We start from the raw sequence: 20,646 nt of genomic DNA, 5'->3' as shown, positions 1-20,646 counted from the left end.
TCACGAGATAATTACTTCTATACTATACGTAGATTAAAATTGTCCTTGATTTTTTTCTCTGATGAATAGAACAGTTTAAATCGTGGCAGCTGTTGCGGGTTACTGTACGGAGTTCAGGAGGGGACTTAGGCTGCTAGCTGAACCAAGAGTTGGTATACAGGGTGTGTATACACTGTATAACAGGTAGAAAGTGTGGGTGAACTAAGGGCTTTATACCTGAACATGAACAAAACCATGGGCCTGAAGGACGGAGCATGAAATGTACTTATGGGTGAGAGGGTGGCCTCCCAAAGACGGTTCAATCCATATTGTTGAGCCTATTGGGTGCTGCCCACGGACTCAGCATCGATGACTGCTTCAGATACTGTTTCTTATTTCGGTCACAATGTATTCTAGAGGAGGTCAACAATTGCCAAGTTTTTTTTATGGTTCTTTTCTTTGACCGTATACACGTGGGCCATCAGTTGCATACGCTTCCAATGTTAAGAAAGCGTAGGCCAACATCAGGTAGCTAAGCTCCGCCTTCGGGACCTACACGTGACCAAACAGCAGCAATTTTAAGCCACTGAATTTAAATTTTACATAGTATATGTGACTGCTTTATACGTTAGTTCTCAAAAATTTTAGGTCCCGAGCATGGTGGCGCTACCATGATATTGACTATGTTTTTTATAGAACCAGTGGTCCATGTGTAAATAGGCAAAAGTTCTTTCGCGAACCCTGGATTATATGTACAGTCAACCACGTGTAGTCAACTGTATATAGAGCACCCAGTGATCTATACTATGGATAGAGGATAGCATGTTTTCTTAAGCGAAAAATTGTTGAAGTTGAAATGATTGCCAGAGCTACTATACCAGAGGACAGGTACTAAGGCTCGAATTTATAGTCGCTTCTCGCACTTGACACTCAACACTCAAGTGCGTCCCACCAATGTTCACATTGTTATGTTCAAAAAGAAGTGAGAGAAGCGGAATAGCTGCGCAATAGTTTTTCTCCTTTTCCGCTTCTTTCACTTCTTTTTCAAGCATGAAGTATAAAACTTGTAGAATCTGAACATAACACAAATGTGTACATTGAACGCGGAACAGTTGGACGCACTTGAGTGCTGAGTGCCAAGTGCGAGAATCGACTATAAATTCGGGTCTAAAAAGCGCGTAAAAGCGTAGTCGCAGATCATGGGCGCATGCGCTTCAGTTGCTGGTCATGATTTAGCGCGAAAATATATTTTCAACTGGTTGAAATGTGCATGTGTTCATAGTCTGCGATTGCGCTTTTACGCGTTGTTTAATTTCCTGTCCTCCACTGTGGTAGCCCTGGCAATCACTTCAACTTGAAGAACGTTCTTAACTATATCTTCTATCTATATAAATCACTGAGGGCACCACTCTGTGGGCTCAACATAGCGGCTTGGGGTTGTTTTCCCCTTCCAGTTTTGAAAGTCCTGCCCCTTTACTATGCACTGTCTTCTAAGGACAAAACAGGGTTTGCCAGTCTTCAGGAACCACAGAGCGAAAAGGTTTGTGGACGAGTTGAATTTAGGTATCCTCACGTGCTACTGTGATAGAGAGTTCGCAGATGATCTAGTGTCTAGTGTCCTTAGAAACTGCACGACCTGAACGAACCAGGGTAGATCAATCTCCGAAAGCTATTAGCTTGCTTGGATTCTACAGGATGCCGTTTATATGCGTCGGGTGCATTGTAGGTACCCTAGTTTTATAGTTAATTGAATTCAGAATTTAAATAAAGGTGATTGTTTTTATAGAACGTGACTAGCATTGAACGTTTTGGGAGTGTCCTAGTCTAGGAGGTAGTGACAGAAATGTCGGGAGTTTTTCCGCAAGCTTCATCTTTCTGCATGAGTCATCCGTGTAGTATATAATGTGAGAATCATGCAGTAATATAAATAATTGAACAACAAAATAAATGTAACTGTTAGATCTGCGAAGAAGGGACAAAGGCGACCTTTTTACAATAAAGATAGTATAACCGTTTTTTAATTTCGGATTCGTTTATGGTCATCCGTAGCCCAGGGTGTGCATAATTTTTCCCTCACGGCTCACTTCCCCTCTTTTTCGCCCGTATTTCGAGCCCCACTACTATTCCCCTCATGCGCCTTCGCTGACCATGCCTAGCATACCCCCATCAAGTACAGACCCCTCCATGGTCGCATCGTCCCCACTTTCCGGCCGAGGGAAAAATTATGCGATCCCTGCGTAGCAGCAGTAAAGTCCAAGGCGCCTTAACCGCAGACAAACATTGTCATTATTATTTATATCTGCCTGTCAGAAAACGCTAACCAGGGTTAGAAATTTCCCATTTCTTGCCTTCTTACTCAGTCCAAGGCCCTGTTTGGGTTTATTACGGTTACTGACCGTACATACCTCAAAGGTGTCTCTGATACCTGGTGGTAACCGTTTAAGACCACAACTACCTCCCTTACAATTTGTTCCAAGCCAAAAGGATGTACAACCCAAAGGATTGTAAACCAAAAAGATGTACTTCCTCACCCCATTTTTACAAATTATATCCCCCACGCCGAATTCCTCGCCGAACGAAACAAGAGCCGAGGACTCACTTGATTTTTAGCCTCCGAATAGCGTAGACTAACAGTTAATCTCGTTTGTACATGCTTATTCACTTAGAATAAATTAAGACATGATTAGAAACACACATTAGTGTTATACTTTATTGATATACAGTCCACTTCCAACATGAGGACTTCTGATGAACGAAGTCCCCCGCGTCGTTTAATTGCCGCTAAAGTTGTCGACGTTGCAACGCACAAACAGTAATATATTACAGCTTTTCAGATACATGAATTTCATAACGTCTCTTACGTTTCTTTAGTCATACTCACTTTCTTTTTAAGATGAAGCGCCGCTGGATTATAGTAATCACTTCCCGAAAAATCGTTATCAAAAGCATCAGTGAAAGCATGCATGTTCGATTAAATCAGGAAATACGATCTTTCGTTTTATGTAACGGCACATCGTGTGATTGAAGTTAACATTTATTTTCTATAGAGCGAAATACGTACATTGTTAGTAATAATGTGTAATGATACTTGGCATGTGAAAGTAGGAGTAGTTAAAGCTGGACGTCATCTTGCACAATTGTAGCAAGCAATTAAGGCCTATTTTCTGTACATCGTTTTCAATTCTTATGTTTAAAAAACATCAATCATTTATGATTTGTTTATTAATTATAGTATATTTGTATGCAAACGAAAAATCATTCGACAATTAGAGAATATCTGATCAGGGCTATCATACATATTATGTTACGAGATCACACATAGTCGCAGAATGCATACAAAAGCTGCATTAGGGGCCGTAATCATACAAATTTCTATTGATGTAACATAAATGCATTCTCTACTTCCACATTATGAGTATATTTTTCTTTTCTTAAAATTGCATTTCGATTTGATACAAATATCAAGTGTATAAAAGAAATTTCAATTTTGATAAACTTCGCAGACTATTCGTAATTTAACTTTCGATAAGTTTCTTTCCTTATCTTGGCACGTGCAAGAATTTCATGAAATTCGAAGCACATGTTCACGCTGTATAATCAATGGCGCACGAAATAAGAAAACGGCGTATCATCAAGCTTTATCGTAAAGTAGTTATATGCACACGTCCACATTCAAAGACACTGATATAAAAATGTACTAAATAATCTCCATTATTGGTACATTTATAGATCAATTTTTCTATCAAGATTTATTAAAATAGCACCCTATAATATCTGACATAATAAGAAACGGAAATTTTTTCATTGTTCCTATCAAATTCATTAGCGGGTCAGTTGCTTATAATTTATTTTGTTTGTTTACAGCACAAGATAACCAAGAATCCTACAATACAATTCCAAGGAAACGAAGGGGTAAGTGACATCATTTTCTATTATTTAACTTTCTATGTTGAATCAGAGTAATCGATATCCCGCATAATTATTATACGTGTTTAAGACGTTGAATGCCACGCCAATTTTATAGGGATTGTCCGTGGCGCCACGATGAATTTTCTATTATGCGATACATATAATGTTGAAATATTACCTGCAATAGATAAGTTACAGTGTACAACAATGTTTGACATGTTAATTAGTCACCGGTGACCCCCGTGGCATTCAATGTGTTAAAGTATGACGATAATATCAATTCACAATAGTTAGCTCAATTTTTTTTAAATACTGATAAAAAATTAAATCCGCAAAGCGTTTAAGTTATGTTCCCGAGAAAAGCTACGACATTCAAAAGATCTATCAAGTCCGTGACAACGAGATTAAAAAATCGAGCTGAAGTAGTCGTCAACGGCGTAACACGTGGAGACTTCTTGTGCCGTCGTTTCCACATGTTTTCCGCGAATCATCATCGTCAAGCGTTGACTTTTTCTAAGAAATTGTCCACCTCCACTCGTTGCGGGGATTCACTCGCAGTCGCAAAAACTGAAGTCCATCGCATATAAGAGTATTATCGTTACCGTGCTGTCGGGGTATATGAAGGGGGGTTAATTATACTACTTGAGCACGTATTAACATCATATAATTTAAATCTGATGTTTTAAAATCGATCATCAGAACATTCTGAGGAAATTTAACAAGCCTCATAAAGAGTTGAAATAGCTTTCTCAACTTTCGTAACAGAAACGAATTAGGGACGATTTTCGGAAGGAGGAGAGATGTTATCGGACATGATAACGATCTTCTCGCGTTACAGGAGTGCGTGCGCAATACGTAAATTTGATCGCGTCGGAATCGGAGGATATACGCGTGTCTGATAGGCACAGCCGGAGGTTTCTATACGACGGTGAAGGCGATCGAGGCCGTTCGAGCAAGGTTGTACACCATTTTCTCCCATGACGTTCGTTGATTTGCTCGTACACGCGTTCATTGGTCGGTTCTCGGATTGCCGCAAAACGCGTCAAACGAGACGGCTGATTTCTTCGGGTCCTTGGATTCTCGCAGACGATTTTTCCGAAGGTTAATAAATATCGAGTTTCCAGCTCAGGAATCGTATGCGAGTAGTAATAAGTGATCTTGAAACTAATTATTTCACTTCTTTCTTAATTAATCCTTTACGGTTTCCTACTTTATGTTTTTAAATCAACGGCTTTGCCTCATGTATATAGTAGGAATCTGTCGATAATCATTTAGTTTTTATCTATAAGGGTTGATTTCCTTAACACAATACCAGCTCTTTTATTTATTTTAGCATTTACCTACTTTCGAGTGAAGTTACTGCAGTCAAATAGATCTTACAATAATTTCATCAAGCGATTTGATATCATATTGTGAATCGTTAACAGCTTCGGATTCTGATTATTTATGCAGAGTCAAAAAAGTGGCCTTGCCGCCGCCCGTCTACTCGTAAAAGCCACAGCACGCCCCTACGCCACGTCGTCGTCGTATCCTTTCCCAAGCCCAGCTCCACGCTCTTTTAATCACAGACTTCGAAATCGGTTCTCCTTGTGAAAGGAAACAGAGGTGATCGACCTGTGATCTCGTCTTCGATTGGACCCGCTCGATTTTTCGGGCGTGGCTCTACCATGGAGTCGATCATGCCTCGTAACGCTGTTTCGAACAGAGAACAAGTGAGAAAAATCATGCCGGTGGAATGAGAAAGTCTTTCTCAACCACGTTGATTTATGATAGATTTTATCAGATTCATTTCGTGAATAAAAAATTAAATGTAGTTATATTTTACACAATTGGAGTTAATTATGTTTGTATATTCTTCTTAATTTCATTTATTGTGAGTTTGTTACAAAGTTACGATGTACATGTATGTAATTTTTTATACAATTAAGAATGACCAAGTCGAAAGAAAGTGCTCCTTGCAAGATTCGCGATGAAACAATGATGATCACCTGTTGCAATGTAAGAGGCGAAAACCGTGCATCTCTTTATGTGTGAAAAATAGACAAAAGTGGTCGGCAGCCTTGCTTTATTAAGGCTTCATTCATATAACCGATTCTGTTTAGCCGCATTTACTTCGGTTGCTTTATTTTGACCTTTGACTGGCTTCCAAGAGCTCTGGGCGATCCCCGAAGATCGATGATGTCACCTGACCTTTTCGCGAGACTGCTGCTACGACCAGATACGCGCCACATGGGGTCATTCTATCTAGCCTCGAGCCCCCTGGAAAATGATTTATAAAGGACGTTTCGACCTATGCTAATTTGCACTATACCTAACGTAAAGTCCTTCAAGATATACTACTTAGAAAGTAACAATGATCCTTGTTCGGCATTAAAACTAATCACGTTAAAAGTATTTTTATCAGTCATGCGCATTTCGATAGAATCCATTCCTTAAATCTTATTCTTCTGTCTTATTTCCTGTATAAAAAATAAATGAGAGATTTAGATCTTTTCTGAGGTATTAAAAACTTGAGATGTTGTTGAGATGATGAATATTGCACCAATTTAGTCAAATAATCATACGTAATTTTGAACTAGAGGTCATTTAAGTAGTACAGGCCATTTTACTTTTTTCATAATTTTGTAATAACAAACTAATGATTTCCTACGTACGTTTCTTCACATACACGGGACATCAAGTGTTAGCAATATTCAATTAATGTTCAGTGTGTTGTAATAGTATATTGAGATAAACTCACTATTAATATTATTGCACCACTTACTGTTACTAGCAAGAAAAATACGAAACAGTCATTAGAACGGCATTATACGAACAGACTTGCCTACTGCAGTATTCAGACCATCTCATTGCGTTTCGAGACAGGTTTTGCACGGTTATCAACTCGGTTCGAAACAAACCAGCTAGGGATACGATTTAACAATCAACAAACCCGTAGGATATCTGCCGTTATTATATGGTCGAAGGGATTTCCAGTTTCAAGGCTTCTCTCTCATTCTCACTCTCTCTCTCTCTCTCTCTCTCTCTCACACACACACACACACACTCGATCTCTGTCTATCTGTCTACCTCCAACCTTTTACAAGCAGGAAACTGGTGAACGCGACCACTCCCCTCGCATCTAGGTATGTTTCCGAGCATCAAGAGAGAAACTTCCTGTTAAAACCACCCTCTTCTGCTTCTCCCTTTAACGCTTCGTCGAGCTTAATCCGTTGTCACCACGAATCAACTGGAGCGCCTCGCGGATTAACGAGTTTCTGTATTTTCTCGATCCGCAACAACACCCGTGTCGCGCATCCCCTCCTCTGCTTTCTATCGTTCTCCATGTCGTCAACCCTATTTTCTCTCTTTGCATGTTGGTTTATCTCGTAGTTATTTTTAACAGACGATCTTCACCGTCTTCGGGAATACTGTATTTTTTCTTCCTTTAGCCTTCACGTTCTATTTTAAGTATGTAGACGATTAATGTTGCTTGAATAATATGGATGGCTCAACTTGAAAGTAAAATTATGCGTATATTTGATTGGATCAGAACATTTTGTTTCATATTTTAATTAAGAAACGTGATTGATTCAACAACTAAAAAAAGTGAACAATGTAAAATATCCGATATCCGATCTAAAAATCGAGTGAGAGGAAATGCACAGGGCCTTTCGTTTATTTGGCAGGCTGCTCCAATAGAGGGAGACATGTATCCCACAGAAATCTTTCTGCTCTTTTATTTTTCGACCACGCTTATCTCGCACGAAATGAACTGTCCATTATATGTCAATGGAGTAATCATATGAAAATGATTTGTCGATGGTACCATCTTCCATTTGTGCAACTTTCACTTATTTATGGGTTGTTATTTGTTAACGCAGTCATCACTGCGATATGACGCTGCTTCGTTCGTAATACAGGCCAAGTACACGCCATCCTCGTTTTTTAATTCCGTTGACGAAGGATCAAATTTATAGTCAGATGATAACATGCGACTACATAACTTATTGCATAACACAACATTATTGCATCTTCAACAACGAACATTTTAGTTCTTTACGGATGTTTAAATAGTAGTAATTTATATCTGTTTTTAATCTCAGTTAGCATTAAAAGTCGCTGATGCTATTTATAATAGAACACTTAATTAAATTTATCTTCCACAATAGTTTTTATCGACAAAATTCTTTTTTCCAAATCAGGCACGATGGATGTTTTGTTCTATGAAAGTCAGCATCATTTTTCAAATGGGATGACGTATTCTTCCAAGGAATTTAAGATCCTGCGATATATTTGCATTCAAATCTGCAGCACTACGGAGATGGAAAGATTTTCTGCAATATAATCTCGCAGAAATCTCTACTAGCTATGTAGAATTGAAATAAGAAAACGTAATTAAACAGATCTTTGTGTCCAGCGAAAAAAATAATTGACGTCAATACTCAGTGTGTAACTCTTACAAAACATGTCGAAGCATCGGTCAACCGTAAAATAAAATGCACATTTATTCAATGGTAATGTTATTCATTAAAATGATCGGTACACATATGTATAAGTATAGGTAGTACACGGGAGTCGAAAGTTGCGCAAGCGCTGCGCTCGGCTTGTGTACGCGTCGGAATTCGGGAGTGTAGAAAGTATTAGATCGAACGACCGCACTAACTTTCACGTGAGCACGCGCACGCAATTATTACACGTAGGAAGGCAAGGCACCGCGGTTCCAGTTGCATTTATTTGACATTGGATCTAAGGAAGAAAGAACATGTACAATGCAATGGTTCTCAATCTAAGGCTACGAGAAAATCAAATGTTTTAACCACAGAAATATTTTACCAATCCTTTAGTTGAAAGTGGGACGGACTGTAGAATCGGTCAAGTAGAATTTTGGATTTCGAAATTTTGTTGAGTCGCTAAATTCGAAACTTCTTTTACGGAAATAAACAATTCTTTAAATTCAGCTTCATCAGTATTTAATCAGCCTATTTAGATCTTTTCTGAGGTATTAAAAACTTGAGATGTTGTTGAGATGATGAATATTACACCAATTTAGTCAAATAATCATACGTAATTTTGAACTAGAGGTCATTTAAGTAGTACAGGCCATTTTACTTTTTTCATAATTTTGTAATAACGAACTAATGATTTCCTACGTACATATCTTCACATATACTGGACATCAAGCGTTAGCAATATTCAATTAATATACCAGTGTGTTGTAATAGTATATTGAGATAAACTCACTATTAATATTATTGCACCACTTACTGTTACTAGCAAGAAAAATACGAAACAGTCATTAGAACGGCATTATACGAACAGACTTGCCTACTGCAGTATTCAGACCATCTCATTGCGTTTCGAGACAGGTTTTGCACGGTTATCAACTCGGTTCGAAACAAACCAGCTAGGGATACGATTTAACAATCAACAAACCCGTAGGATATCTGCCGTTATTATATGGTCGAAGGGATTTCCAGTTTCAAGGCTTCTCTCTCATTCTCACTCTCTCTCTCTCTCTCTCTCTCTCTCTCTCTCTCTCTCACACACACACACACACACTCGATCTCTGTCTATCTGTCTACCTCCAACCTTTTACAAGCAGGAAACTGGTGAACGCGACCACTCCCCTCGCATCTAGGTATGTTTCCGAGCATCAAGAGAGAAACTTCCTGTTAAAACCACCCTCTTCTGCTTCTCCCTTTAACGCTTCGTCGAGCTTAATCCGTTGTCACCACGAATCAACTGGAGCGCCTCGCGGATTAACGAGTTTCTGTATTTTCTCGATCCGCAACAACACCCGTGTCGCGCATCCCCTCCTCTGCTTTCTATCGTTCTCCATGTCGTCAACCCTATTTTCTCTCTTTGCATGTTGGTTTATCTCGTAGTTATTTTTAACAGACGATCTTCACCGTCTTCGGGAATACTGTATTTTTTCTTCCTTTAGCCTTCACGTTCTATTTTAAGTATGTAGACGATTAATGTTGCTTGAATAATATGGATGGCTCAACTTGAAAGTAAAATTATGCGTATATTTGATTGGATCAGAACATTTTGTTTCATATTTTAATTAAGAAACGTGATTGATTCAACAACTAAAAAAAGTGAACAATGTAAAATATCCGATATCCGATCTAAAAATCGAGTGAGAGGAAATGCACAGGGCCTTTCGTTTATTTGGCAGGCTGCTCCAATAGAGGGAGACATGTATCCCACAGAAATCTTTCTGCTCTTTTATTTTTCGACCACGCTTATCTCGCACGAAATGAACTGTCCATTATATGTCAATGGAGTAATCATATGAAAATGATTTGTCGATGGTACCATCTTCCATTTGTGCAACTTTCACTTATTTATGGGTTGTTATTTGTTAACGCAGTCATCACTGCGATATGACGCTGCTTCGTTCGTAATACAGGCCAAGTACACGCCATCCTCGTTTTTTAATTCCGTTGACGAAGGATCAAATTTATAGTCAGATGATAACATGCGACTACATAACTTATTGCATAACACAACATTATTGCATCTTCAACAACGAACATTTTAGTTCTTTACGGATGTTTAAATAGTAGTAATTTATATCTGTTTTTAATCTCAGTTAGCATTAAAAGTCGCTGATGCTATTTATAATAGAACACTTAATTAAATTTATCTTCCACAATAGTTTTTATCGACAAAATTCTTTTTTCCAAATCAGGCACGATGGATGTTTTGTTCTATGAAAGTCAGCATCATTTTTCAAATGGGATGACGTATTCTTCCAAGGAATTTAAGATCCTGCGATATATTTGCATTCAAATCTGCAGCACTACGGAGATGGAAAGATTTTCTGCAATATAATCTCGCAGAAATCTCTACTAGCTATGTAGAATTGAAATAAGAAAACGTAATTAAACAGATCTTTGTGTCCAGCGAAAAAAATAATTGACGTCAATACTCAGTGTGTAACTCTTACAAAACATGTCGAAGCATCGGTCAACCGTAAAATAAAATGCACATTTATTCAATGGTAATGTTATTCATTAAAATGATCGGTACACATATGTATAAGTATAGGTAGTACACGGGAGTCGAAAGTTGCGCAAGCGCTGCGCTCGGCTTGTGTACGCGTCGGAATTCGGGAGTGTAGAAAGTATTAGATCGAACGACCGCACTAACTTTCACGTGAGCACGCGCACGCAATTATTACACGTAGGAAGGCAAGGCACCGCGGTTCCAGTTGCATTTATTTGACATTGGATCTAAGGAAGAAAGAACATGTACAATGCAATGGTTCTCAATCTAAGGCTACGAGAAAATCAAATGTTTTAACCACAGAAATATTTTACCAATCCTTTAGTTGAAAGTGGGACGGACTGTAGAATCGGTCAAGTAGAATTTTGGATTTCGAAATTTTGTTGAGTCGCTAAATTCGAAACTTCTTTTACGGAAATAAACAATTCTTTAAATTCAGCTTCATCAGTATTTAATCAGCCTAAAAATGTCTTTGAATCTATACAAATTTATTACCAATCACTTGTATAGTAATAAAATAAATACTGAAATTACAGTATGTATGCAATTTTTTAGATAAACACGTCAAACTGATTACAGTAACAGATAAAAGTATAGTTTCCCTATTAACAATGCTTATAAAACGGAATTGTGATAACGAATAAAGAAAGAGGAATGTAAATGGTATACTACAATGTTTAATCTAATAACGCACGAGCTCGCCAAATTTCACTGTCCACGCTCAATTAACACACAATCTCGTTTCTCTTTTCGTTACCTCCGCCACGCCGAGTTACACGGAACAAAGAAAACACCATAATTCGCACATAGAACCTGAACGGTTTTTTCTGTTCGTTCTCTTTCTATCTCTCTATCGTTCTCTTTTTTTCCTTACGGGTTTAGTCAGGAACGTAGCAATTATTTCAGTATAATTCGCTCGTTTAGCGGACGTCCTTGTCGCGGCTGACGCATGTATCAAGGGGAGAACCGACCTGTGTCTTGGCCGATCTATGCGCCCGTTTTCTGCTCGCGTGCTAACACGAAACAAGTACCGCCATTGTACTAATACAGATAATAGGCATTACATCGTATTCACATAGATAGGTTTCATGTACACAGGTATACAATGATATTTTAATTACACAATTCTCTCTACGATTTTTTTTAATATCGATAGTTATACTCTCAGCATACTGTATCAAACGTACGGACTGTGATATTAAAAGTGAAATCTAATAAGTAGGCCCTGCTTTGTGGACTTTGTTCCTCTGTTCCTTGATGGGTACATTCTACGTTACAGATTTCTTAATCCAGTTACTGTGTTTCTTAAATTTCGTGCCTTGGACGTGCGTGTAAGTTCCGTATTTTAGCGATAATATAATATACATAATCTATCACGTACGTGTGTGGCTACGGTTAGCATACGAGCACGCTCGCCTTCGCATTGTTGCCTTTCACTCGATTACTTGCTGCCCGGTACGAATGTATACTTTTATCAAAAAACACATTGCGTTATCGGCTCCGATTCAAATGCGATGATATGAAGTTTAGCGATAAAAGTATGATCATCATATTTCCGCCTGATACAAACGAAAAAGGTCTTTGTGGACAGAAATTGACAGTCATACCTCAGACTCTAGATCCATGATAAAATCAAATCAGAGCTCGTTGATTTAATTAATTACTCTTTTAATTACATTATAAAGAAAGTCATTTTTGCTTGTTCTGTTTCGTTCGTAGACACGTATTTTGCAAGGGATCGTACATATAGGGTATATCTAAATACTTGGTTTGCTTTAATTGTAAGATGAAACGCAGAAATAGACTGTTCGTATCAGGCGACAAACAGGAAGCTCTCCTCTCCACGTATTTTATTCTGTTCTTACCTCGGCAATCGCTTCCTCTTTGAGCGTCGGCGCGTGCATACGCATCGTGGAACGCGTTTCTTTTGCCTTAAGGCTCAATCTCATGGGCACGAAACACATCGTGCTCTGCTGTAACAGTTACTTTTACGCGCTGACCTACTTACTATTCTAGCAGTCGAATCTAAGTACCACGATAAAAAGTGGGTCACCCTGAAATAATTGTTGGGTTTCGCGTGTTAACTGGCCGGCGAAAGGATCTTCCGGTTTAGTAATCATCTTTCCGTGAATGGTACTGATATGAATCAGACTAATACGTATCAAAAGATAAATTCGTCTTTTTGGATCAATAATTAAAAGATAATTGAATATGTTGAATCAAGAGATATTTAGATTTCTGTCACTCAGTTTATCTTTTTTCCAATCATCAGCTGTCATCTTAAATCTGTAAGATGATCGGTGAAAAATGCAGATATGCCAGGCGAGATCGCCAGTCATCGTTACGCAAATTATCGGAATTTTTTGAGAAAGGAATGATGCGGAAATTAAAAAAGATGCTAATAATTGTCGCGACTGAGTTCATGTTATGCAAAATTCTTCGAATCACTAGTCAATATTATATCCTACATACGATATGTTGAGATGAGATACCAACATTTTGTAGCTGCACAGGAAATAGTATGTAATTGAAATCAAATCCATAAGAAATATTTTATATTTTTGTTTCGTGAAACGGAGGAAAACGGAATTAAATGAAAATACGTTCGATTTCCTTCTCGGAACCCTGACAACGCGATGTTCGAGGGACCAGTACACGATTACAGATTTAGGCCAAAAACTGCCCTATCCCAGGTTCGTTCCTATCAATTTTTCACCAACGCATGAAAACGCAGTATTAAACGAAACGAACCAATACGTATAATCACCGGGCGGATTTAAAATCTAAATGCGGGACACATTCTGCGTATCCTGCACGTGCGTACATACGTATACTCATTACGTATTTTTTTCGCGGCCTTGCGCGCATGAAAGCACATGCGGGTGTTACGCTTCTCGCTATTAATTTTCCCTCCCCCTTTTTCTTGTTCATTCACGCAATATATTTTGTGCCTCCACAACGTGTCCGATAATAGTAAACTTTACACGTAAATTGTTATTATTTTGGTACATTCAATTCGCTGTACCTGTTTTCGTACATACAATTTGTTGGAGAAACCAGTTACGATTTGAAGTAGTACGAGAAACAGAAGTAAAAATTTTAAAATAATCGAAGAATAATTTAAAAGGAAGTACATATGTTGCGAACCCATCAGTTTAGTATTACTACCCAGCAGACGGAGAAGCACAGGCTGTCATTGTAATAAGCTAAGACGTACTGTTGGTTACAGAGGGCATTTTTTCGAAAATTTGTCAGTCTCGAATGTATTAGAAGAAACATGTAATAAAAATAAAGTCAATAAAAAGTTAGTGGTTTGCTAAAAATTGGAAACTGAAAATTAATACAGGTTTTATGCAATACGATGTATTTCTGTAATGTCAAAACTCGTTTATATCTACAAGACGAAATATATTAGGAAGTTATCATTTAACGACTTTTTCTTATCGTGTGTGATATTTTCGTACATTATGTTTGTGTAAAACAGTGTCCATCGTATCTACAGTCGTGCAAAGAAACATCGAAACACTTTTTAAAACAAGATAACCTTTAGTAACATTGGAATAAATTATTTAATTTTCTTTAAGATACTAAAAGGTCTAATTAAAAATTACTATTCGTCTTGTGTGTTTGCCAGGCTTGAATTGTTGTTGCCTTCGTGTTTGAGTTAAAATTGAAAAACCGACAGGTTCCCGGCGATATCGACCCAACAAACTTTGAGACTGGTTTCGTAACTGGACACAGAACTGCTCAAAGATATTGTGCCGTGAATTGATTAAGAAAGTTTCATAATTATAACAATCGAGGCTAACAATAAGTCACGCCTGTGAAGTAGTCAATTAAAAAAAACAAAATTAAACAATCTTTCATTCGCCTACTTGCAAGGTTTATTAACTATGTTGTTTTCATTCTTTTATACATGTATACAATTTGTGTCTTAACTCGCGTCGAATCTTCGATCAGCTATCAGCTCGTTGACTTTTGTCATCGTGTTAAATTAATCGGTTGCGAGGGAAGAGGAGGAGAAAAAAGGGGGACATCGTCTCAATTGGTCAACAGGCAAATAAAATTTAGCCGCGATATACGGCTGGTAAAACTGGTTCCAAAGACCTTTGCGTTCCCTCTCACCAGTGTGCACGAGAAACTGCGTGTCCCACAGCTTTGCGTGTCCATATACTGCTAAAAAATAAGCAGTAAACACAAAGAATATTTGTACCAAAATGTTCCTGCGTTGAAAGTAAGATCCTGGCTATCTGCGATCTACAAAACGAGATTTACGACAAACATTGAATAAATAAATAGATATTCGAATATATTGAAATTGTTGGACAGAGAAACTGATTGTTATTTACTCTAACTGATGAATACATATTTTCTCATTGCACAAAATCATTATCAATAATCATTTGCTATAAGAAAGGAGTTCTTATCCAGGTTGATTGGGAAAATTATTTTCTGTCAAGTGTTATTGCTTTGTATATCTATTTTTAGTATTTTACCTTATCTACATCGTTTGTTACTAATGATCCAAACTGACACAAGCCGTGTGAATAATTTTTGAGCAACAAAATTTGATGAAATGTGAGAGGGATTAGGATCTGACTAATAGTATAAAAATAAGATTGTCTAAGTTCCCTTAATCATTTTTTAATGATTCAATAGATTCTTTAATATTGTTTAAACGTTAAAGCTTTTATCGATTAGAAAGATTGTTTGATAAATTAATTTTGTGATATCAAATACATTGTACAATAAGCTAACTCTAAAAATCAATACAGTTTGTATGATTAGATAGCTAATATGGTTTCCGACTCGTAGTCTTATCTATTCTTTCTAAATTCGTCTGTTCTTATAAATCCATTAAAAATAGAATTTGTAATAGCATTTTTCTGTTAAGAAATTCACTTTTTTACCCACTATTTTTAGTATGTATTGGAAAGGCCCACTAGATGTTGTTAGGCCCTTTATCGTGTTAAAAAAACATGGAAATAACGACGTATAACAAAAAATCTACAGGTTGAAACCGCATCACTCATCGAACCCAGTCGGTTGTTTGATCAAGCCTTATCTATAACAACCGGTGTTCAGTTTTTGGGTCGCGGTGCGTAATCTCCCGCGATTCTATGGAAAAGCGGGCAAGTTACATAGACGGATGACTAACTAGTTGTTGCTTGCTCGCACATTGAACGTCGTCCTTGTAAATCAGGACAACGGGCATGTGAATCTCGTTGCAATTTGGTACGTGTCGAATATCCTATCTTTAGGGGGACGTACGTCCCGTATGTATACGCGTCGTGTGTCCGTGAGTCGGTCGTTACGAAGGGAACAGTTCCATCGAATGATCTGAAACCTGTAAAACTGGATTCCCCTGGTTCGTATGCGATATACACATCGAAATTAGCAAAGCTACGATCAACTGATATCATCGTCTCTACTCTTCAATGCTGGAACCTCCTTCGTTTTCATTCTCGATAATAATTTGTTATAGAATATTTATTGAGAGACTTTATTATGGAAATTTTGGTAAAACGAAATATCAGTCGGTTCATAATAGATTTGTAATGAGTAATTAAAACAATCGAGAGTTCTATATTGTAAAGAACAAATTATTAGATCACAATTTAGTTGTTTAATCAGGTTTACTTCTATAATATGATTGTGTTTCACAAAAGAGCACTTTTTGTTGATAATTCCCAAATTTGACGATCTATAGGTAAATTAATTTTTTGTTATCGCTAAGTATAATAAAAACGTAATAAATGAATCACACTTAAAAGCAAGAAGAGTAGATCATACAGGATGACTGACAATACGTTGAGCTTTACTACTTACAAGATGGTCATCTTCTTTTTAGGAAACATTTGTTAGAATTATTAAATCTAATCAATTATCACAAGTATTAAATTTACTGTTGATAAATATGGGATTCAGAGGATTCACTCCTAATGAACTTGCTTTTGAACTATAATTTACAATAACTCTGAGCAACTTTTCCTTATACGTACATGTATGTATGTATCCGTCGCTCGTCTTCAGATTCTCAGATATTCGCAAAAATATATGTATATGTTGCCATGTAGTATATTTTTAAAAATTACCCCCATGCATACATATATATATATATACACATACATTTTTTAATATGTTCTAGAAATCGGTATATTGAACAACTTCGTCAAGAAACAAAGTACTTTCTTTAAATAGCTCCACATTTCGCGGGATCGAAGCTGATCGCAATTTTATAATAACCGAAATTTCGATGATGAATTCCGTTCATTAAATTTGTAAATATTGTATAATATTGTATTCCTGTTTAGCCATTTTATTTATCTGTATATTAAATTATATTTTCTATAAGTGGATATTGTGTGAAAAACCGAGTAACGTCCCTAAGTCTACGCAGAGCACGCTTCGTTTTTCGAAGAATAAATAACCGATGAGTGGGTAACGGTTCACGTGTGTAGTTCATCGGTAACTGCTCTCAAGCGATCGGTTAAGTATGCAAGACGTGACACAGGCCATGAATATTAATTGCTCGAATCGGTAGGGTTCGATGCTATAATTGACGGCGAAAGAATTTGGTGTTTCTCGCCAATAAATTTCGGATACGAATAAGAGTAATAAAAATCGTGTTTCGAAGGTACGTCATAATTGCAGTATATTATGCAATCATATAATCATTCTCTCGTTCGTAAACGGTGACTATTTGAGATCTTCTTTAGGTACTGCTTCCCATTCTTACTTAAGTAGGATCATTAAAGTCATGGATGGAGTACCTGCGGCCTTTCAATATTTCTGCGCGACTTTATTTATCTTTATATTAATGTACAAGACCCATTTATTGTAAATTTTTTTAAATGTAGATGGATGTGTTATCATGAAAATATTGTGATTTAATATGTTTTATTTCGTAAGTAGTGGTTCGAAGGATCGATGCAGTCTTTACTGTTTCAGAAAATGAATGTGGCCTTTCATGCAAAAAAAGGTTCCCTATCCTTGGTCATAGTAATCATGTGTACTTGGAGAATAATTTTTCCGCTCGGTTTTGAAGGACGCGCGCATCACGAGTTAGTAGTGGGTCAGGTAGGCAACGAACTTCCACTCACGCTTCGGAAGAAGGAAACCTCGTGAAGAGGCTCGTAAAGTTCTCTCCTCTCTCTGTGATGCACCGACTCTTACTTATCGCGTAGTGTACGGACCCTTCTCTCCTCTCTGGCAGCCAGTGTTCGGTGAAGGCGCGTCACACGAGTGCTTTCCACGGTACGACGCCGACCGGAGCCCATCGGCGGGTAAAGCACGTGCTGCACGCAAGCTTCCAAAGCGAACGTGAGGACGATTTTGCATGAAATATGCAGGCTTGTTTCTCTCTGCGTTCGCACGGTCGTGCCTTCTTTTATCTTTTTCTCTTCGTCCCCAAGGCTCTACACTCTGTACAGTCCGCAATGCAATCACCGAAACTGTTTCCGTGCTCGAATAATAAAGTGCGCTGGCGTGATTTTCCTCAAAATGAATGTGTCTCTGGAAGGAATTTACAATTAAGCGAGATTCTTCTCGTGTTTAAATATCTAGCTATTATGTAAATTATAAATTCACGCAAACAATAAAGCGAAAAGTTCAGACATTCTACAAATGCATTATGGAAAAATAAATTGTGCTGAATTTTCACAAAATGTACACTTGCACGAGTATACGTTAGTTTTTGTAAAGATATTACGAATACGCTCTTATGTTGCGGACTACGCGTAGCACGAGCATCCTCCGTTCCGGCTTCTATTGTGCCGCCAGTCATCCATCTTTACCCCTCCCTTCCCTCACTTCGTTTCACAACTTTTCCTGTTTGCTTTTCCTGCTCAAAGGACTTCTCTTTTTATTTTAATCTCTCCCTTTCTCGCTGTCTATCTTCCCTCGTTTCTTTTGTCACTTTTCTACAAATATCTTCCACCCTGAATGTTTTATCTCGTTTTAGATGTTCTTCTGGCTGCTGATTCTCCGGTCCGAGGATTTCTTTTTCACGTTTTCCATTTTTCTCGTTTCCCCATATTCGGTAACGTTTGCTCTTGTTTTATCGAGTTTCCATCTCTCTCCTCTCTGGTTACGTACACTGGCGTATCGAGGACTCTTTCTGAATGAGCGCATGAATATTTCAAACCTCTACCCGACGATTTACCGTCGGTCATCTTGCCGAGTAATTCCCTGCATGTTTGCTCTCTTGGAGAACGATGAAAACGAGAAGATGGAAAACTTGATACGCATTTCGGATTACGTTCAATAATTTTTTATAGTAAAAGTTAGATTCAATGACTTTACCGAATGAACCGTTGAATGGTATTCTGCAATTATCATAACTGGTGAAAGTAAGATAAGATAAAATTCAGTTTCAATTCTTGAAAACAAATTCCAACGAGAAGTGATGGAATCGAATATTTGAGAGCGATCAGGTGGAGCAAACGAACCGTTCGATTAAACAGGTGTGTTCCACAGTTTCGATCACGAAGATGGGCCATGCTATGGCGGAAGACGTTTTAAAGGCGGAGGTTTGCGTCAGCCGATACCGTTAAACAGATTTTCGGATAATCATTAGTCGTTGATGCCGTTAGAATGATCAAATACCCGCGCGAAAGTAGCGGTACATATTTATTAATCGTTATGCGAGCAAGAGAATTTGAAAGAAATCTAACGATGTAATTCTTCTTAAATTAATGTACTCCTAAGTGGAGAAACTGATCTACTTTTAACAAACGTCTGTCTTCTGTAAGCAAATGAATTAATACGGGCTTAGATTAAAAAATGTTAAATAATATAGCTTCTTTATTATTCCTTCAGACGTGTCATAAAACGACTTACTCAGATTATTTTTTACGATTATAAGAATAGAAGATTAGTACAATAAAATAACGAATTGTATATGAATATTGCATTCAATGCTACAAGATTGTTAAAAAGTACTTCGGCTAATCCTTCGTACCTCTAAGCCATTCTCGATATTCACAGCTTATATAATAATCAATATTTCATGATCCATTTCGATTTCACTCTTCACCAAACAGCGCGCTCGTCAGAATCATTATTAAAATCCTCACTCTTGCCTGATTCACGACCCTCCGACCACATGTAATCACAAATTCAAGGCATTTTAATTTTAGATCCGTCAAACATGTTGTTCCTCATAGCACAGTTTCTTCCGCGATCGTAACCACCGGACGATCATCACGATTGATGTGTCCAGTGAAGCATCGATAGAAGTTAATATAATATAATCGAGGGCAAACCCTCTTTTCCTTCCTTTTCAGCGATATTCGCTAAAACCTTTATAAAATACCTGTCCTTCTATTAAAAGCTTTAATTGGTTTTACAATAATTACGATAGCGTATAATAAGTTATTAGTCTGAAGAAACGTCAGAGGTCTTCAATCGAAATTTCTCTTCAAACGACGCGCGTCGCCGTCATTAATTAACACGTAGAAGAAATAAAATATGGTTTATCGATTGGAAGAGACGCGTCTTTCCGTGACGATTTCATCCCATCTTGTCTTTCGAGATCGTTAATCGATCGCGACGTGGTTTTCCTCTTCATAGAGGAACTGGCTACCGATTATATTTTGCGGCCGTTCTTTTCCTTCGCGGAAATATCTGGTGCGCCTCCCGTTAATGGAAAATCGTATGTCTATCACGCTCTCTCACGTAGGTGTACGTAGGTGTCGTGACAAATTGCTTGTTCGAATCTTCAACGTTGTCCGTTACTATTCCATTTGCATTATGCATGCT

The 20,646-nt window shown here is 37.7% G+C and overlaps 1 protein-coding gene and 1 long non-coding RNA gene across 4 annotated transcripts in view; one reads left to right on the top strand and one right to left on the bottom strand.

The window, feature by feature from the left end:
- Positions 1–20,646, top strand: part of Su(Tpl) (Suppressor of Triplolethal) — a 110,320-nt gene that overhangs the window by 36,287 nt on the left and 53,387 nt on the right. For both annotated transcript variants that reach the window (XM_026810693.1, XM_018037457.2), the window contains exon 2: positions 3,844–3,891. In XM_026810693.1, the coding sequence (XP_026666494.1) occupies positions 3,844–3,891 (48 nt within the window). The remainder of the gene's footprint in view (positions 1–3,843; positions 3,892–20,646) is intronic.
- LOC113463833 (uncharacterized) lies at positions 5,156–6,844 on the bottom strand. 2 transcript variants are annotated; one of them, XR_003388661.1, is made up of 4 exons: positions 6,653–6,844; positions 6,200–6,347; positions 5,877–6,147; positions 5,156–5,580 (listed from the first exon to the last, which is right to left on the bottom strand). It is a non-coding gene; the product is annotated as an uncharacterized LOC113463833 (long non-coding RNA). The 2 variants fall into 2 exon arrangements; XR_003388662.1 differs by having other exon boundaries at positions 6,229–6,347.

The sequence above is a fragment of the Ceratina calcarata genome, unplaced genomic scaffold (genome assembly GCF_001652005.2).
Source record: "Ceratina calcarata isolate Rehan_Ccalc_2016 unplaced genomic scaffold, ASM165200v1 scaffold168, whole genome shotgun sequence".
Classification (NCBI taxonomy): Eukaryota; Metazoa; Arthropoda; class Insecta; order Hymenoptera; family Apidae; genus Ceratina; species Ceratina calcarata.
The sequence above is the reverse complement of the archived record's forward strand: the minus strand, read 5'-3'. Positions and strand labels throughout refer to the sequence as shown.